We start from the raw sequence: 20,947 nt of genomic DNA, 5'->3' as shown, positions 1-20,947 counted from the left end.
AAGTTGAAAGGTAGAGTTAAAGGGTTTTACATACACAAGAGACCACAAATTTTGCCATCCTTCACCACAAGCTGTAAAGAACGACTTGACAAAATCATTTGTTAAATGTGACAGCAGTATGAAGGCAAGACATTCATCCCAGAGCTCAAATGGATACATGACAAGGTAATATTAATGGCACAAGACAAGACATTTAAAAGTACTGGTTCACCATTACCAGTCTATTTGATCCAATTAGGGCTATTCATCAAGGTAAATAACTACTGGAAAAGCAATCCTGTGTGCTCCTGTGCATGCTGCAACAAAGTCCAGTCTAAGTGATGGCTTGTGCACCCAGAGATTTCAGTTTCATCCAGGTAATGTCAGTTCAGAAGGGAATGGGAGAAGGCTGTGACCTGAATTTGAATGGTCACAAAGCAAGCAGCAAAAGCCCATTGTGTTTTATTCCAAAACCAGCACCAGAGCTTTGCTCACACACCTGCATTAACAAATGCCTTTGCAATGCCTTAATTTATGCTGTGTTCTGATGTAAATATTATGACACACACTATTACTCATAAGACAACGCTTTAGGATTTTTTTCCCCCCCACTGGATTTTTAATTTAGAGATGAATTCAAAGCACAAATTCCACCACATGAAACTTCATTTATCAGAGCAGGAAGCATGTTAAATTAAGGTCTTCCTTAATTCATTTTGTCAGAGAGAAAACTTTATTAATGTACATAAAGCTAACAGATTAATAAATTTGCCAGGTCAACAAAAAATATAGAAGGAAAACATGAAAACCTGAAAATATTTTTGAAAGCATGAATAGTGCACAGGCAGATTTTATGTCTTTCCAGTTCAGTCAATTTTGTCACTTTATGGTGCACAGTCAAGTTGCTGTTTTTGATAGCATCATGCTCTAGTGTTCTAAGCACTGTTTAGGGCTGTTTTATCATTGTCAGTTCACAGCCATAATTGAGCTCAAAGAGGTTAAATGCCCACCAAAACGATGTTTTCCATGGCTATATAACAATTTTAAAACCAAAATGTCTCAGTGCTACTTACAGTCTAGTAGAGAATTAGATGTCTAATCCTGCCACTGGAAGGTAAAGGCACAGCAGGAGATTAATGACTCCAACAGATTGTTAAACTTTATAAAGCCTGGCAGTACAGAGCTGCCTGTAACAAAAGTTTACCAAGGAGCACCTTATTCACCATTTTCCATTTAATGTGCGTTGCAGCCCAGCTCCAGTTTGCACCTGCAGAGCGCTCCCAAACAGGCATTAATTCAATTGAAAGGGATGAAAATAAAGCCTGCTCCACTGCAGTTAAGGTGTGTCACCTCCAATACGCTGTGAAATTGAGTTCTGGAGAATAAGGCAGTGACCATTAGAAGCTGCTGCAGTATGGTGCTAAAGAGAAAGTCTCGGTCAATTCTGCAGCCTGTGTCACACGAGGATGTGACCAAAGAATGGTAACGTGGGGGATGGGGACAGCAACACCACCAATTATGTCTTGGTGAATTAAACAAATTAAAATTAAACAAATTAACAAATTAAACAAATTAAACAAATTAAATTTTGAATTAAACAAAAGCAAAAAATAAATTCATATTTATGTATTTTTATTCTAAATTCATGTTTAGAATATGTGTCACACTTGGACACTCAAATTACAGATCTATGGAATATATTACATTAAAAAAATAATAAGAAAAAAAAAAAAAAGTATAATTTGAGCCAAAGATAAATCAGGAAGAAATGCTGCTACAAAGACAGGTAATAAGTAGAAATGGCCTGAATCTTAAAGATCATCCAGTTCCAACGCCCCTTCCACTGCCCCAGGTTGCTCCAAACGCTGTCCAGCCTGGCCTTGGACACTTGCAGGGATTCAGGGGCAGCCACAGCTTCTCTGGGCACCCTGTGCCAGGGCCTGCCCACCCTCACAGGGAACAATTTCTTCCTAAAATCTAATCTAAACCTGCTTCTCTTTTAGTTCAAACTGTTTAAAATATTTTTCCATATGTGAGCTTTCCTCTCTCTACAGAGAAGCTTCCATAATCAGGAAAAGATTTGGAGTGAATTTGCTAACAGAAAGCAAGTTGAAGTGACAATTTTTGACCAAAAATTTGAAAGGCTACAAGAAACAGACAGAGAAATGTTCCTCCTAGTCATAGGCCACTATAAAGGATTCCTCAAAATGGTTCATGGCCCAAAGCATGAAAGAACCCAGTTACCAAGTGCTAAGGTAATTAATCCCCATTGATTTAAATTTGTTTGTTTGTTTGATGGGGTTTTTTTGAGGGCTTGTAGTGGATGGTTTATCAATTTTCATGGCAGAAAGATTTTATACCACCTTTTCAAAAAAAGCATTTTTCAATAAGAGTAAGCATCAGGCTTGCTAGAAATATCAGTGCAGTTACATAAAAGCAGAGAAAAAAAAATTCTATGTTTGGGGGAATGATGGCCACATACCCCTCAAACATGTGAAGATTATCAAGGTAGGACATCTGTCTTTCATATCTGGATAGAACAATAAAGACCCAACTCTGATGGCAGTGCTGGGATTCAATTAAATATTTAAATGAAGAATTATACAGGGGATTAACAGGTAGAGGGCAGTACGGAGATTCCCATTAAAAATGTGGGAAAATCAGAAATACAGGTAGGAATTGAGCAGACAGTAAAAAGTATTAAGGAAGTCAAAATAACCCAAGAGTGAAAAGACAGTGATTAACTTTTGCATCCTGTATGACCTGAGAGGGTAGAATTGTGATAAAGTGAATATGAGAATATGAAACTGCAGAACAGGAAATTACATGTAGGAACAAAGAAGGGTGAAACTATAGGTTACCCCAGCAGAGAAAAAAAAAAAGGTAAGATTTTGAAAAATAACCTTGTGAAAACTGAAGAGAATGGTAAAGTGTCAAAAATGTCACCAAAACTGCAAACCTAAAAGGTCTGATGTAAAAGAGGTGGGACAAAGAAGAGGGAAATGAGGAAGAATAGAGATATTGAATCAAAAATCCAAAGATTAAACTCAGAACCACAACCTATTGTATATAATATATAATATTATATAGTATATAATCATATAATCATCTACTGTCTCAGGTCCTGTTGAAATGATACTGAAATCAAGTAGAGTGGCTTTGGAGCTTTATGGGGTTTTGTTAATGAAATACAGTAAATAAATAAATTAAATGGGGGGAAATCTGGTTTGGGAAGATGAAATAGCAATTTGGTCAAGAAGGGAAGGAAATTGTCTACGAAAATTCTTAATGAAGTTATCCTCACTATGAGCAGTCAGATCCAATAAGCCTTACAGGTTTAATACAGTAAATGTCACACGTGTCACACCTGCAGTCCCACCTAACCCAGCTGCATGAACAGCCTGGCATAGTAGATATTGTCATCAGCTTCTCCAAGAGCTACAGACTGAGCCCAGTGGAAGCTGATGACAGCTCTTGGGTAGACCTGTCTGTTGAAGTGCCAGACAATGGCTGAAACAAGATTAAAAATTGATTGTGTGCTGCAAAAATGGATTTCTCATCATCCTGTCCACGAGTCACTCGAAGTCACCAGCAGATTCTGACCCATGGACAGAGATGATTGATATCTGATACTATCAATTATCATCCATGCCTTTCAAAAAGCCCTTACAGCAGCGAGATCAGTCTGGGTTTTGTTCTTGGGTTTGTTTTGTTGGGGGTTTTGTTGTCTTTTTTTCTCACTTCACTTATACTTTCTTTTCTTCTCCTTTGCAGTCATTTTTGCACAGTAAGAATTGGAAACTAAACCTTTTGTATCTGGTTGCTTAATTACAAGTAGAACATAACATTAAAGATATTTCATAACACTTAGAAATAGAGTTAGTGAACAAAATTAATGTCAATTAAGAAACAAATGTAATGTTGAAATCCCATTTGGCAATTAAAGTCTATGTACTTTTCCACTGCTCATAAAGCCATTAAGAAGATGGAATTAGAGAAGTTTTTGGAAAAGGATTATATTTTGCTCTGCATTTATGGTGCTCCCTACCTCATGCTACTGCATTATTGATAATGTACACCAACATTTGAAGCTGATGTTATGAATTCAAACTTCTGTAAGTTCCTTTAGTGGATATGACTATAGGTCATTCTTGAGATGACACTACAGAACAGTGAAAGATTCTTTATGCAAAACTATTATTAACATAAATCTCTTGAAATACATTTCTGGTGCCTTTTTTTGTCTTTTTTTTAATCTATTTTTTGGGTATTCTTATTTATAATGTAGAAAAATTATAAATATACACTTCCACTGAGCTTCTCCCACATTTACAGTGTCTTTTATCAAAAAGATTTTAAAAACTCCATGGCTATTCCTCTGCAGTGATTATAGAGTTAGGCATCTTCTAAACACAAAGATTTGTTGAAATATCTGAAGTTTTACAAGGGCTCATTATTTGAGGAATAATACACAGACTCTGTGCAGTAATCTCATCCAGCTCAGTAGAGCTGTCACTGAGTTTTGCCTCCTAATTCTTCTCAAGGCACTTTGAAAGGCCAACCCTCTGCTCATTTTTTTCAGTTTAAAAAAGAAAAAAGAAATTAAAAAAAAGATAAAATCAAGTCCCTACTTCAAAAGGCAAAAAGAGCCATGGTTTCTACACTGTGGCTTTTGCCAGAGGAAAAAAAATCCATGATGAGTATCATGTTTTCTTTGTTTGATGAAAATGTTACACACTGCAGCCTTACCCAAAACTACCTGATATGGGCATAGTTTCCTGAAATATGGCACCATATGTGCATCAGTAAACATTATGTGTAGAGTAAATTAAACCAAGCCTTATAATTAGGCAGTAAGGAAATTACTGCAGACCCGAAAGAGTAAATCAGCAGTATTAAAGCACTCACCATTTCCTCTGGAGCACTTCAGAGCACTATAAAAACCTCAATGTCACAGTGATAAACACCTAGAAGTGCACTTTGAGGGAGACAAAGATGTTTGTTCAAAGAATTTAAAATCAAAATCCTTATTGATTGTAATTCAAATAACAGTGCATTTTCTCTAATTCTTTAGATCAGATTTTTGAAGGTTTTACTCGAAGTCCTTTCCTGAGGTAAATACACCAGTTATTCTACCAAATAGGAGCAGACAGAAAGTGGAAAAACTGATCAGCATGCCAGGGGCTCACAGCTCTTTCAGACCACGTTGGTGATGTTCAGTGTCCCTACTCCCATAAATTCAGTGAGGCTGGAAGAGCAGAGGACTCCATCAAGTGGAGCATGTTGCTCGATCTCAGTCCTTTTAGGGCTGAGTTTTTCTGGGATAATCCCTCACAGAGAGTTTTGTTTACTTTAGTTCTGTGTCAGGAAGGATACTTTAAAGGCTCGTTAGGTTCTTGTTTCTCGTGTTTATTAATATATTATCAAAAGACTTGGCAGGTCTTCCTCAGACTTTCTGCTCAAGTTCAATCCACAGTCTCCTGCCTCAAATTGACTCAAATGGCATAAAATGGCTTCGAAATATGCAGCACTTTTATCTTTATACTTATTTTCACCTAATTAACAATAGACACGTAAATTATTTTTCTTAGTGACCCAGTGACCCAACACCTGTGTGCTGCATTGTAGCATTCTCTATCCAATCACTTACAACTACCCAAAAACCTCTTGAAGAAGAAGATGAAGAAAGAATAAAGTCAAGGGACAATATCCTAAATCTTCCATCTTGTCTTCTGTTCTTTAAACTAGGTTAAACTCTAAACTTTAATTTTTTCACTTAGTGACTTAAGAAAACTCTCTAATTTACACACTCGCCGTTTTAGCACTTCTATTTAACTTTAATAGTTGTTTCTATGGTATTATATGAAATTTCAGTGTTTTCTTGGATGTCAGAGCCAGGTATCAGAGACAATGGCACACACTCTGTGCCCCAGACTCCAACAGGAGCATCGCTATCTCTGCCTTCTAAGCCAGTATCGCACCAGACTCCAGCCTAACACCTTTGTGCAGGCTGCAAAACCTACAAAACAGCTACAAATCTAGAAAAAGAACCACACACAATGCAGTGCACCCATATTAAATGAATACAAGGCATAAACATGTAGCCCTGGCACAGAAATAAATCTGTATTAGCATTTGATAAACTGCTTTTGGTGTCACTGCAGGTGAAAATCAAACCTATTAAGCAACAAGGAAAAGGTGCTGAGTTTCTCAGAAGCAAGAGCTGATGCCACAGGTGGCCTTAGGTTGAAAGAGGTTTAGATTAATTTGTGGCTGGCTCCCTTTAAAAAATGCCAGCGTTTTGTCAAGATGTATTTTCATGCAACAGAATGGGGCAATCTCAGCAATAACACTGCACTTCCCCTTGGAAACAGCCAAAAACTCCTTTTTGGTAATACAGCACAGACTCCTGTGGATCATCTGTTTAAGTGTGACCTTGCTTCAACTCTGCCTTTGCAAAATAGATCTTAATAAACATTCCTGCAATACTAAATTCAGAATTTCAGAAGTTCCAACCTCCTTGGATGTTCTGCTACTACTTCACATTTGTGTGAAGTTTTGCATCTTCAGAACACTGCATCAGCTCTTACAGACTCTCACAGCCTCATGTGAGCTCAGGAAGGTCTGTGACCCTTTTATTCTCTCTTTTCTTCCCCTATTTAAATTATACAGATCTTGAATATTAAAAAAATCCCCCTTCAGGATTTATAACCTTACCCATGCCCTCTTTTTTACAACAAAGGGCACATCAGATAAGGAGAACACACTTCCCCAGCCCCCCAGAAATGTCCTGAATGCTGCACCATCAACTGGCTCTAGTGGGTAGCTGGAAAGTCAAAGGACTCCTCACACAAATCTGTCTTTAGGGTGCCTAAATTAGAAAGCAGATTGTTCATGACCCCCTGTGTCCCTCCTTTTTATAAGGGCTTATAAAAAACACATCCATGAAACCCCAAGTCACCCTTCAGAAATGAACTGTCCAGTAAGGGAGGCTGAATGAAAACTACTTCTTTGTATCACCAGCTGATTTCTATAACTGACATCAGCTGGTGTGAATTTTCAGAGTTCTCTCTTTCCTCTTCCCCCTGTCCCCTCAGTATGAGTTTTTTATTTATTTTCATTTTCAATTTCTCTTCATTGTCTTTGGGAAGCTGAAAGGAGTTTGTTATTTAATGTATATTAAGTTTGATTAGAATTGGGTTCAGTGTTTTCCACTGAAGATTTTGTTTTGCTTTTTGAGTCCTTATGCTTCCCTTGGGCTTATATCTTAATATTCAGATGCTGCATGTTACCTCCTAATGCTGGTAGAACACAGAATACCTCAAGTGAGGCAGCTTCACCTTCAGAAGCAACTTTATTTCCTGAGCTTCAGATTATTCTTCTAAAACTGGACAGTAAGCCTTGCTTGTCCTCACAGAGCATAGCAAAGAGAGGATAAACTAAAAAACTAAGTCAATTATGATTTAGAGCACCAAGGTTGAATTTCTAGGTGCTGCTGGACCTCCCTACAGCATTTGCAAGTCATCTGGTCTGGGTGTGAGACAGAAGCTTTGCTGCAAGAAGATGATGAGAAGATTTCCTCTTTTGGAGGAAGCCCTGTGTTTCCCTCAAAGCATTTACATTCTGTACAGAAGCAACCTATGCATATCCTTGAGTAGAGAGATTTGAGGCCACAGACTGAAAACATTATATAAATGTCTATCCATAATATAATTGACATTGTATGGGTTAGCTGAGATAAAATCTGTTCCAACAGAACACATTATTTCAGTTTTAGGCGTCCCATCAGTCTAATTCCAGGAGTTAATATTCATGCTTTTTTATTCTGAGAGTCCTTCTAGAGTCTACAGCAATTTTTGGCAGGCTTCAAAGTGCTAAACTTTTTTTTATATTATTTTTTTTCCCCTAAATAGCATTCATAAACAGCAATACAACTTAATCTACGTGGAAGTGAGCGACATAAAGAGCAAAGGGAGACACGCTGCTGCTCAAGGGCTGGAACACAGAGAGATGATAAACCTAAGAACATGCTGAAGCCTGAGATCTAGCTCAAACTGGTGCAACCCATATTAAACAAAGGACAGCAAATTGCAAGTCCTTTCAGAGACCTGTGAAGCTGAAAAAAACCTGAGTAGAGTCAAGATGCTGTCCCCAAGGTCTTTGTTTTACCAAATTTGCACAAATAAATTACAGAAGGTATTTTTCTAATCAAACTTCAAGCTTTTGCAAGCTTGAATTGCAGCCTAATACAGGCACTGAAACAGTACTATCAAGGATTTAATGATCATTGTGGGTGCCTTCTAACTCAGGATATTCTAAAAGATATGACTAAAAGATAATGTGATAATTGTAGATTGAAGGGAGGGATATTAAAGAATAGGGCTGTAGCAGGCTGATGAAAATGATGCCCAGAGTCCACCAAGTGTCTTACAAAGGAATTAGCAAGAGCCCATCTCAGCACAGGGGAATGTAAATGACTGATCAAATATACATAAGGGTCATGTGAAAGGATGTACTTACTGCATTATACATAAAGAATTGATTAGAGGTATAAAAAGGGCAAATATGACCCAGGTTTTTTTTATTATTTTTAATTTGGCTTCTGCAGAGTGTGTGTCTGGTAGAAAGACACCACAGCACAGTCACTATTGATGTTAGCTCATGCCTAAATGGCCAAAGCTGATCCTGAGTACCCCAGAGTGTGTCCCCATTCCTGGGACACTGAGAGTGCCTGTTGGGAAAAGCAGACACTGAAAAGAAGCAATCAATATCCTAACACATCAGAAAGAGGGAAAACCCATCCAAACCAATGCAGAAATCTTGGGAAAACCTATTTATGGCTTTCAGGCTAAAAAGGAGCTCTGATTAAATCACCAGCAACAAGGACAAAGCCCAGATACACCCAAAAGCTGTTTGTGGGAAATCATACAGGAAAACAAGTTCTGTGGAAATCACAGAAAGGGTTTATTTAAGAATAGTAACCTGCAATGGTTATACAATATCAATGTTACTGCAGCTGCACATAGCAGAGAACAGAACCATACTCTGGGATTTACCTTCTGGACTGGTTTTCTGAGGGAATGATCACAGTAAATCTGCCCCTTTTTTCTTTTCAAGCACATATTAATCAGTTGACCTATTTTAAAACCATCTGACAGAGAGAAAAGGTCTTAAGGGTGGTGAATAGATGGAGTTTGATGGAAAATTGTCTGGGTGGGAGAAGAGTGACGCAAATCAGTGTCCTAAGGAGAGAAATTTGTGATGTGAAGTCAGAGGCTGTGTGGCCAGAGCACCCACACAGGAACCAGCCCACTGCACTCTGCATTTCTCCTGGAGTAACAAACGAGCTCAGATAATCAGGAATGAGCAGGGAAAATGATGGGGGCGAGAAAATGGGAGGAAACATGAGAATCAAGGACCTCAGATTATTGCTGTAGAAAGCCCTAAGCAGACAGTACAATGCTACAGAAAGCAAAATTTCATTAATTCAGGTGTTCACAATTCTGGTTTTCAGTTCTGTGTTTACAAAATAAGGATTCCTCAGGGGTTTGTAGGATGCTCCCTGGAAAAGACAATCTGAGGACATTTTTGATAAAAAGAAGTGCTAAAGTGGAATGTTTTGCCTCAGACAGTGGTGTGAGGAATTCTTTTTTCCATATTCAAAATCACCATCTTAGTTACTACCTGTATGTAGCTACTAAGAGGATGTTGATGTTATTTTGCTTTTTTGTGGTACCTGTCCAAAACATTGAGCTGGATTTTATCCAACACCATACAAAGGCCACAAAACTATAATCAGGTGGCAAAAAAATGCATTTTGATACTGCACACCCAAACTTAGATATCTAACAATAATAATAATTTATATCAGGCATCCATTCCATTAAAGTGAAAGCCCAGGACATCAGTCTAAATGTTCAGAAGTATTTATCAAAATGCAACTGGTAATTCAGTTATTTCAGGGCTTTCTACTCCACAGTTCCTATTAATATATATGTTTTAATGATGTTTTGTTGCCTAAAACTTCGAGAAGCAGAAGTCCAACATTAGGAAAAATACAGTATTTTTTAATTTTTGCTTTATTCTACTTTCAGATGAAACATGAAAATTTAAAACCTAGAAAAATGCTTTGAAACAAAGGAAAATCTCCTTGGCTGTGGTATAAATGAGGGTTTAATTTTTAATACATATTTATATGTAAATATTTGTATTTGCAATGCTAGGCTAAAAAACAAATTATTAACTTTCAAAATGAAAACTGGAATCTACTGGAAAAAATCCAAACTAGACTTTTCAACACTCTCAGGTTTCTTTTTTTATAATTATTATTTTTTTAAAATTTTCAAAATTAAATTTCTGGATGCTTTCTGGAAGTTTTCCAGTTCTTAAGAAAATTATAATTTTCTGTGGAGTATTTATTTCATGCAGCATTTCTAAGCAGCTTTAGTAATAACATAAATCTCAGTCTGTAGGAGTGGGACAAATTCTCCTTAACAGCTGTATGAGAGCATAATTTCCAGTATAAACTGAGAATTGGTGGTGAAAAAATGATCTTATTTCTGTCCAATTCCTTCCACTTGGAGGCATAGGAAGCCTTGAATGGGCAAGCATGAAATAATGCAGGCAGGCTGCTGTAATGGCAGCACAGATAGCTGGTATTTAAGGCAAAAGAAATGGTTTTGGTTATTCCACCTCGAGTGGCTGGTGCAGAAGGAACAGGAGGTGGGGGATGGCAGCAGGGCCCTGGCAGGAGGGACAGCAGCAACTCCAACCATTCTGCACCTCCAGGTGCTGTGAGCAAACCTCTGGTGTGTCCTGTCTGCTTCTCTCTCTTTCAGGGTCTCCCCAGAGCTGCAATCCTCAAAATGCCAGCTGCTGGAGCATTTGAACTCTAGGGTTGGGGATTCTCTTTCTTCCTAGGGAGGAAAAACAAGCTCACACAAGAATTGTGTGCTGGCTTGGCTTGCTGTACCACGCAGGGAAAGATGCTTTTGTTCAACTTCTAGGTTTTGTCGTTTTGGGGTTTTTTTTTTCTACCTACAGGCTTGCATACCAATGGGAAAAAGAGATCCCAAATCTTGCCAATTGGCAGAACTTTTTATCAGATTCAGTGTTCTCTCCAGCTTGTTCAAAATGAAAGGCTGATTCAGCCTGGAGAAAAGAAGGCTTCCAGTTCTTCCAGCAACTTCCAGTGCCTAAAGGGGCTACAAGAGAGTTGGAGAGGGACTTTTGGAAAGGGCATGGAGTGACTGGACAGCAGGAATGGCTTTACATTGGCAGAGGGTAGGGTTACAGAATCACAGAATATTTAGGGTTGGAAGGACATCTGGAGATCATCCAGCCCAACCCCTTGTCAAGGCAGTGTCACCTGGAGCAGGTGACACAGGAACATGCCCAGGTGGGTTTGGAATGTCTCCAGAGAGGGAGACTCCATGGGCAGCTGTTCCAGTGCTCTGCCACCCTCAACATTAAGAAGTTCTTCCTCATGTTGAGGTGAAACTTCTTCTGTTTGAGTTCATCCTTGTCCTGTCCCTGCACACCACAGAAAGAATCTGGCACAATTCTGTGACCCCCCTCCTTGGAGATATTTATATGGATTGATGAGATCCCTCCTATTCTCTTTTCCAGACTAAACAAGCCCAACTTCTACAGTATCTCCTGATAAGGGGGATGCTCCAAACCCTTCACTGTCTTTGTGGTCTCTGCTGGACCTTCTCCAGTAGCTCCTTGTTTAAATTGGACTGAGGAGCCTGCATTAGATTTTAGGAAGAAATTGTTCCCTGTGAGGGTGGGCAGGCCCTGGCACGGGGTGCCCAGAGAAGCTGTGGCTGCCCCTGGATCCCTGGAAGTGTCCAAGGCCAGGCTGGATGGAGCTTGGAGCAACCTGGGGCAGGGGAAGGTGTCCCTGCCCATGGCAGGGTGTTGGATAGAGATGGGTGTCAGGGTCCTTTCCAACCCAAACCACCCTGTGATTCCATGAAAATCCAGTAAGGAATGGCAGCAGTAAGCCATGGGCTGGTGAGGTGTGTCTGCTTCCAAGAACTTGCTCAGCCTGACTTAAGCTGATGTTCTTACTGGCAGTTCATAGTAAGATGTATAATTAGATCTCCATAATCATTTCCCAATTCCCAGGAGCATTCAAATGATGAGTTTTAAAGATGTAATTCCATCAGAATAAGAAATATTGAAGTGACTGTGAATTGTGAGGTGGAATTTTAGCACCACATGTTCCATCCACAGTCATTTCCTATCTCTGCATGTTACACAGACAATGAAATCAAATCTCAGAAATAAGGAGTTAAGTGACCCGGGGAGAAAATGAAAAATCAGTCTTAGATGGGTGATTACTGAAGACTTGCAAGGGAGCTTGACTACCAAATAGGAAAAAAACCCAAAACAAACCATAATCAATCTATCTATCTATCTATCTATCTATCTATCTATCTATCTATCTATCTATCTATCTATCTATCTATCTTCTATATTTTTCATCACCAAAACATATGTTAGAGGTTATCTAGCTTTATGGTGTTGACATTAAACTTCCAAAGTCTGAAAAGCAAGCTTTAAAAGGGATTCCTGAAAAACAAAAGGCATATTCAGAGTTGGTTTTGTCTCCAGTGATTTTGTCCAGAACAGAAAGACTGAAATAGCAGGACTCTGAAATCTCCACTGCAGATCATTTCCTCTGAATCTTCAGGCCTCTCTCCCCAGCCATTAAACCAAGCCCTCAGTGACACCCTCAGTTCTGGAATCCAGCAGGGAGTGCACAGGCAGGTCTGGGCAGACACACACAGCCCCACTGCTGATTATATTCATGTGATGAAGCACAGCATTGATTATGATTCTTAAGAATCATGGTTTACAGTCAGAATGCACATTGTTGAAAGCAGACTCCATCTTCCTCTGTTTGTGAAACCCAAACACAATTATGATTTAATCTTGATTGGTTTACTAGCAACTGCCACAATTTAATAAACATAATACCTACGTGACTAACTTCCTTAAGTATCAGAAACTGCATTAAAAGCTTAATCTCCAAGCAGGAAAATACAATATCTGTGCTTCACTTTACCCACATCCAGAGTTCCAAGCTCTCTGAGGCTGAACATTCCATGGGGGTGAATACACATGAGAAGCACACAGCTTATTAAGAAAGGTGCCATTTTTATATCACGTTTCAGAGTAAATTTGGCTTTAGGGATGAGTAATTCAGGCAACTGCTGAGAGCCTCACACAGAATTCACTCATGTGTTAGTCTGCTACTTCCTTGAAGCAGTGAGAACAGAGGTGGGAGGCAACACATGGTCCCAGCTCCACTGCAGAGCCGAGGATCCCACAAATTTGGAGGTCAGAACAGCAGAGCTCTTTCTTCTGTCATTAGCTGAGCAGCAGATGTGATGCCAGGTTTTATATAGGAGACTCAGTGATTCATATTGTCTGTACATCCACTGCAATGGGTTTGTTATCTGGCAAAACAAGCTCTGAGAATATGATCTTCAAACATGTCTGCTAAAGGTTAAGAAGGAAGAGCTGGAATGAGCTGAGTTTTAGCAGTGCAGAGCACTGATTTCAAAATGCCTACAGAGGCCACTCTGTCCGAAACTATTGTGCTGCAAATGGGCACCTGAAGATACATTTAAATCTTTACTTGGTTAGACAGATTTCTGGATTTGTGATCATTTTCACAGAGGCCAGGTAGAATTTTCATTCACACTACTACTACTACTACTACTATTACTACTACTATTATAATTATTAATTTTTTACAGAAAATGCAGAATTGGGATCATCTCAAAGGGAGAAAAAAGAGATCAAAAGAGGCAATCTGTCCTGCCTTAACTTGAAGGTGTAAAGAGAAACCTAAAGACTTCTCCCTTTTGGCTGCCAATCTCCTTTCACTTCTTTTCCATCTCAAGCTTTTCAAATTAACCTTTCTTATCACAAAACACAATGATAAATGTAATAGAAGAAAGCCAAAATTTATGGTTTAAACTAGATTTTGCAGCTATTTATAAAAACCTAGGATAGTTTGGTTTAGAAGAGGCCTTTAGAGGTTGTCTGGTTCACTTCCTTGTGCCACAGGCAGGGCCATCCTCAATGAGATCAGTTTGCTCAGACCCATCCAACCTGGCCTTGAGTGTTTACAGGGATGGAGCATCCACCTCGCTGGAAAAATTGTTATTTACTATGACTTTCAGTATCTTCACAGGATCTTTATTTAATGCAGTACCTTGGAAGTTCCCTTTGAGCATATTCTACTCTTCTAATTTTTCTTTTTCCTATTCTGCTCCTCTTTCCTGTTACTCCAGCGAGAGTATTCAAATAAAGCACAAATAAGCACATATGCCAGTGTTTTTATGACTGGGGTTTTTGGGCTGCCAAGGCAGGGAAGGTCTGGACAATCTGCCTCTCCTCCCACATGGAAAGACCATGGAGGGTTACACTTGGAATGCATTTCTTTCTCCCTTTTTTTCTTGGAGTCAGGAAATGCTGCTACATTGCTTAAGGTCATGTACAATGTAGGGCCTTATCTAAATGAGGACACCAATTCTTTCTACCTCCACATGTGGTGAAACCAGTCTGAAGTTGGAAATCAATGATTTCCTTGGAAAATCAAGCATTATCAAAAGCACAGCTCACCTGTCTCCGGAGGTCTCGTGTTTTCTTGGTCATCTTGTCAATGGCAATGTTGAGTGGGTCTCCCTTCTCCTTCCTTCCAGTCTGTTAAAAACCCAAAATCTCAGAGTTAGAGAAAAATCCTCCAGGTAATATAAACTTTTTTTAAAAAAAACAAACAGTAAGGATTCATCAAAGGAAATTTTTGCAGCTTTTTTGTTTGCTACCATCAAGTTGTTATTTCCAAAGTAATGTTTTTAACATGTTTATGTGCAGGAGGCACAGAAGATTATTTTAAAACAATCCTAAAGTGATAAGAACAAAGATTAAGGTGACTCACCGGAGAGTTCAGAACTTTTCCACCAATAAATTATGTGCATATATTATAGCTAATACTCAAAAAAATCTGGCAAGACCTTTCACTATAAAATGAATATTAAGAGTTTCTAATCTCCATCCTGCCAAGCACTGGGAATGTTAAACATGATAATAAGCAGCAACACAGCTTGAGGACAGAAGGAAAATGGTCCCTACGCCTGTAACAGGAATCATATTGGCAGACATTAGGTTCAGTATAAAGAAGAATTCCACTTAAAACACTTTCCTGCAGGAAGTCTCAAAGCAAAACTCCTCATGAAGATTAAAAAGGGGGAAAAAAGCCTTTTGTGGCTCATAACCGATGGGGGGAAAATATGGTTTTTAGGTTCAATGGCACAAAAAGCATTAAGGGACTTTGTTAGCTGTATTACCTTTCTCTTAAGAGAGAACTACTTCTCTAAAGATTTGTCACAACTCTTGCACATTGAACTCTGTTTGAAAGCTTTTCATCAAGAATCAAAATGATCTTCCATTCTTTCTGGCAGTACTCTTTCCTTCCCAAGGCTGTTTTCAAATGCTTCTATTTAGAATTGTTCCTTGCATATGATTAAGAGCGATTTTCTCTCTCCAGCTGAGCCTAATAGCACACGTTTCTGGGAGCTATTGAGAAGTCACTTTTGGGGTGGGATGGGGATTAAAGGCACCCTTTCAATGATATCCTCTCACATGTACAGCACAGTTATCAGCTCCACATTGGCAAGAGGCCTCTGCTCCAGTCTTTGCTTTAGGCATTCATTCCAGAGAATGCCTGCTCTCTGTTATTGCCTGCAATTCTAATTATGACACGAGGCCAAAGCTTTCATGATCATTTAGAAATCTGTAAAACCCATCCCCTTTTTTTATTAATTCAAACATAACAACATCAAGTGCCACCAGAATTTAATACAAAACATAAATTTACCTCTTAGCTTTCTAAAAAGGATCCATTACAAATTCTGGAGTTAATCACACAAATTGACACCAGAAAACAGAGAGAGAAAGCATTTGCTGTCACACGAGAGGAGGCATCTGTGTCACCCGCTGATATTTTTATCTCACTTTTCTTGCCTTCATCCTTTGACTGAGTTCTTCTGGTCCCTGCTGAAGAACCACATCTCTTTAGCCTCAGCAATGTCAGCACAGGCTTTTGGTTTTAGATGTCCTGAATTCAGTCCCCGGTATTTTGTTCAAGACAGCAGCTGTCATATGTGCACACAATCGAGCCTGTTTTTCAAGCTGAAATTTCACAATAAAGCTGAGGCAGAAAAGTTTGGTTCAGGAAGCCTCTCCTGACTGTTGGAATGGTACAGCAGCGGCAGATGAGCCAGTCTCAGCCAGGTTCTAGTTTTTTAAGACTACAGAGTTATATTCTGAGAAAAATTAGAACAAAAAGAAAATTACCCCAGCTGTGCACTGTGCAGTTGCTGAACCGAGTTTCCTTGGTGACATTCACGTTCTGGGATGCTTTATTTATTTTCCCAATCAAATAATTCAATTTATCTAATATTCTTTAAACTCTTTCTTATCATTGTTTAAGCTTTAATGGACTGGCTTAGAAAGGTCCATAACCACAGAAGATATGTTAAGACTTTTTTTTTTAGGACAAAGATAACTTTTTGCTTGGCACTTTTTCTTTCCTTATTTTTAATAAAATCAGGGAACAGTTTGCTAAACAGGCAAAATCCCTTTGAGTACTAACACTATGTGAATAATGAAAGAGCAAACACCAAGACACTTAAGACTACATAGGAATGGTCTTTTACAGCTCTCAAATAAAACAAGTGGTTCACAATTCCTCTTCAGTGAGCTCATGTAGGGCAGATATATTCACCTCCAACATGGTGAGGTCAAACATTTCATGCTTGGCACCCACCTAGGGAGTCAGAAAGGTGACCTTGAGCAGGAACTTGGGAATCCTTCCAGGATATAGTGACACTAATTAAATTAAGCATTTGATAAACTGCACCATTTAGAGGAAAAAGCTCCCGGGTATTGGAAAAAAAAAGGTAGAAATTCTGAGATTGACCTCAAAGTTTGTAATTTAGGTTTGTAATCTGAGTGTTTTGTATGTCTCACAGGTGGGAACTCGCACTGAGAGCAGGCCCGTGGCAGCCTAAATCCAGCAGCCTTCCTAAGCCTCCCTTCAAATCCATCCAGCAACTTTTGGAGGTCAGTTTTAAACAAACAGTGTTTATATAAACAGTGGCCCTTAAGGTACATCCTATTGTGAAACACAGAACAACTGGGAACCCTTCTGTGACCCTTAGGCCTCACAACACAAACTGTCAATATCCATCTGGCCTGTCCCTTGTCCCTCCAAAACAGAGCAAAGCCTGTTCCACACTGCTGTGTGCAATTGCCCAAATTGTGCCTCCATGCTGCTCGAGGTGCTAAATGGGATGTGCTGGATAACTAAACCAAAGCAGGAGATCCAACTGAGCTCTCTCAATGCCAGTATTTTATTACCTCACACAGACACAGCTGAACTCTCCCATTCTGCGCCTTTTTTACTTATCCAGGAATTTTAAGTGTCCTTCACCTGTTACTTATAAAGTGGCTACTTGCCTTTTAGTCTGTATACAAACCCCCTTCCTCACTGTATGATTTCAAAGAAATTTGTTTAGTAAATCACATTATTGAAAAAAAACTAGCATGGCATGTGATGCTACACAGCTTCAGGCAGGTCTGTCAAACACCATCTGCTCTGTGCTGAAAATATAAGTTTATTAAAGTTTATTTATTTAAGTCCTTAAATACTCTTATTTTATTGTTGCTCAGTGATAAATTTTTGGCCTTCATTCCTAGAAGGGATAGAAAGGAATTTATTAGTTTCCTGAAAAAATTAAAAAGCTTGGTATTGAGCTGTTTGCCATTTCTCTGTTAATCTTTCTCTGCAAAGGGAAGAAAGATACTTTGGGATGAAAAGGAAGTAAAAATTGCTGCTGGCATTGGGTTAAAAGGAGAAGGAGGAGAAATGCACAGAATTCCTTGAATGCCAAAATCTCCATATTCAAGTTCCTATGGACAGAATTACATCTATTCATGGTGTAATGAGGAGAACTTTGCAACAGGAGAATATATTAATCAAGCCCCTGATTTCTTGTGACCATTAACAGCATTTGCATACTGCTTGTACTCGAGATATTTTCAAACGATTTTCTCAGTCTGGGTTGCTTCCATTCTTATTCCCTCAGAGCTTTTCCCTGCCCATTTGATTTATTCTCAGTTTATGATGAGCCAATTCCCACAGGCTCTGACCAGGGGCTGTGCTGGCTGCAGAGTCCCCCAGCCCAGGAGAGGATCTTCCAACTGCATTTCTACCCCAAGGTTGCAGTTCCCTCCCAGGTCACTCAACATCAGACCCAGATCCCTGAAAATAATATTCAAGTGTTTTTAACCTGATTTGCCACCTGACATGAGAAATTGTGTAGTTTCTGAACATATCCATGTCTGGAAATTGGAAGAAATCAAGGTACTGACTGTTCTATTAATGCAGAAAATGTCTCAACCAGTGTCACCAGTATTACCTGAACAATAAGGACAGAACACAGTTATTTATTTATATTAAGCAAAGTCTGAAAAGCCTTACAGGTAAAACTTCATGGTATTAAGGTTAGAACTTATTTATACAGGGAATTTCAACTTCATTTGGTTAGGAAATGAAATAAAAAAAAAGAAGAAAAAGCACTTGATGGTGAGAAATTTCAGCATCTGCTGAATGCTAGAAAGATCTCTGCTAAGATATAGCACTGGTTTTCCTTTTTACAAAGACCTTTTCCTCTCCTTCCTTTTTTCATTTTTACAGTTTAAACTGTTAGAGTAAAAAATTAAACTCCCAAAACATGTATCACAACTATTAAGGACATTTACATCCCACAATTTGCTCATTAAAGAACTCTTTTGATCAGCATGAGGTACTTAACAGGACATTTTTCTAACCCTAGAGAATATCACAGAACCAAGACAAGGACAGTCAGACCAATCAGCCCAGAGACTTGGTGCATTTTAGATGAGATATGGTCAACCTTGTAAGAAGATGATCCAGACTGGAACTGTGTTGCTGGTTTTTAATAATTCCAGATACCACTAATGAGGAAATCACAGAGCTCAAATTTCAGCACGCGAAACAAATGAAATTACTAGTACCAAATTTATTATTATAAAGACAGATGTTATTGTAATGAAAATCCTTGCACTGAAAAGTTAGGGTCACTTAGAGATGTATGAGAAACAAAGCCAATACTTGAACACATTATAAAAAAATGCCAGATGAACAAGGCTGACAATGGTAACTTATAAAAGAAGGGGATGGAATGCCAAGAAATACACAAGTGGGACAACTGCAGGCCTACAAAATCATGTCACAGACAAAACCCCAATGGGTATCACAACTAAAGGACTGTTAGAGAACACTATTTTCCTTCAGTTTTTCATTTAGAAGCTTAGGGTTTCAATTCAACAGTAACAATATAAATAACAATCAGTAATCTATGTAAGATGGAACCACCATTTTCAGACATTCCTCTTTTTTCTCTGCTGCTTCAGATGTAAGCCAAAATATCTGGGAGAGCTCAGTCTCCTAAAATATCAAGTGTTGCATGTCCAAGACACCCTCACTACTGTTTCAGGTAATTTAGCCTCCAGGAGACAGCTGGAAAGATTATCTATTGATCCAAAAGCTACCAAACACTGATCTATTTTTATATTTTCATCATCCCCTAGGTAGAGGGATCCATTATTTACAGGTTATTCAGAACTTCAATATCACAATGTGTTATTAAGGCGTAAATTGCAGCTCAAAAATATATCTGTCCTAATATTTTATTTTAAATGTTGAACATCACTCCTTTAAAACTATGCCAATGGTCAACAGCCCTTTTAAAAGTGATGAAGAGAAGCTCAGTACTAAAAAGAAAAACACTTTGAACAGCCATAGGCTGCATCTGTGCTTTTAAGCAGAAATCTAGTTTTAAACATACCAATACATAGTCCCCTTCTGACAGAACACAATTCATTTTGGGTCAGGAAAAAGCTAAACAATATATTCCAGGGGAAGTAGAGACTACATTTCACTGGAAGTTGAAAATTCTAGCAATTTTCTAGGTAGATGGGTTGGGAAAAAAAAAGTTTTACAAAATCTGTTTGGCTCCTCTAGAGATGAGCTGAAGATGAATTCTTAAAATAATACGTTTAAGGAAAGATTGATTGTTAAGAAGTCTCTTGGGAGTGTGGTATGAGCATGAATTACTGTTGTGCTCAGTTAAGTGATTTTATTGTATTTTTACTCGTATAAATTATTTTGGTTTTAGAATTTATTTTAAGGAACTGCATTGGAGGTTTAGCAGTCACCCATTTTCCAGCTTCACATTTGCTATACAAACACCTAAATTAAACCACCTAAATTAAACACCTAAAATTAAAATTTGTATGTTTCCATATCCTCTTAATTAATTTATTTCATCAGGAAAAAAAAGAAAAAGATAATTTTGCACAACAATGAGGCAGAAAGGTTACAGAGTAAGGTCTTTAGAGCTTTGTTTATGTGGTTGCAAAGGAGAAAGGCTGAGTCACCACAGAGAAAGGAAAAGACAGAACTCATGGAATGACAGCATGGTTTGGGTGGGAAGGGACCTTGAAATCCATTTCATTCCACCCCCTGCCATGGCAGGGACACCTTCCACTGTCCCAGGTTCCTCCAAGCCCCATCCAACCTGGCCTTGGACACTTGCAGGGATCCAGGGGCAGCCACAGCTTCTCTGGGCACCCTGTGCCAGGGCCTCACCACCCTCACAGGGAGAAACTTCATGCTGATATCTGATCTAAAGCTGCTCTCTGTCAGTGTGAGGCCTTTCCCCCTTGTCCTGCCCCTCTATCACTTGTAAATATTCTCTCTCCCTGTTTCCTGCAGGCTCCCTTCAGGCACTGGAAGGCCACAATGAGTTCACCCCAAAGCTTTCTGTTCTCCAGGCTGAACAATCCCAATTCTCTTGGC

The 20,947-nt window shown here is 38.9% G+C and overlaps 1 protein-coding gene across 15 annotated transcripts in view; it reads right to left on the bottom strand.

Moving 5' to 3' along the window:
- The window catches only part of CTNNA2 (catenin alpha 2), a 460,565-nt gene that overhangs the window by 101,117 nt on the left and 338,501 nt on the right, over nucleotides 1-20,947 (bottom strand). For 14 of the 15 annotated variants that reach the window (XM_086891553.1, XM_086891554.1, XM_086891555.1 and 11 more), the window contains one exon: nucleotides 14,623-14,703. In XM_086891553.1, the coding sequence (XP_086747679.1) occupies nucleotides 14,623-14,703 (81 nt within the window). Of the gene's footprint in view, nucleotides 1-14,622; nucleotides 14,704-16,356; nucleotides 17,279-20,947 lie in introns of those variants that run through there. The other variant, XM_086891564.1, reaches the window with a different exon arrangement.

This window comes from Cyanistes caeruleus, chromosome 5 (assembly GCF_971803275.1).
Source record: "Cyanistes caeruleus chromosome 5, bCyaCae1.hap1.1, whole genome shotgun sequence".
In the NCBI taxonomy this organism is placed as follows: domain Eukaryota; kingdom Metazoa; phylum Chordata; class Aves; order Passeriformes; family Paridae; genus Cyanistes; species Cyanistes caeruleus.
The sequence above is the reverse complement of the archived record's forward strand: the minus strand, read 5'-3'. Positions and strand labels throughout refer to the sequence as shown.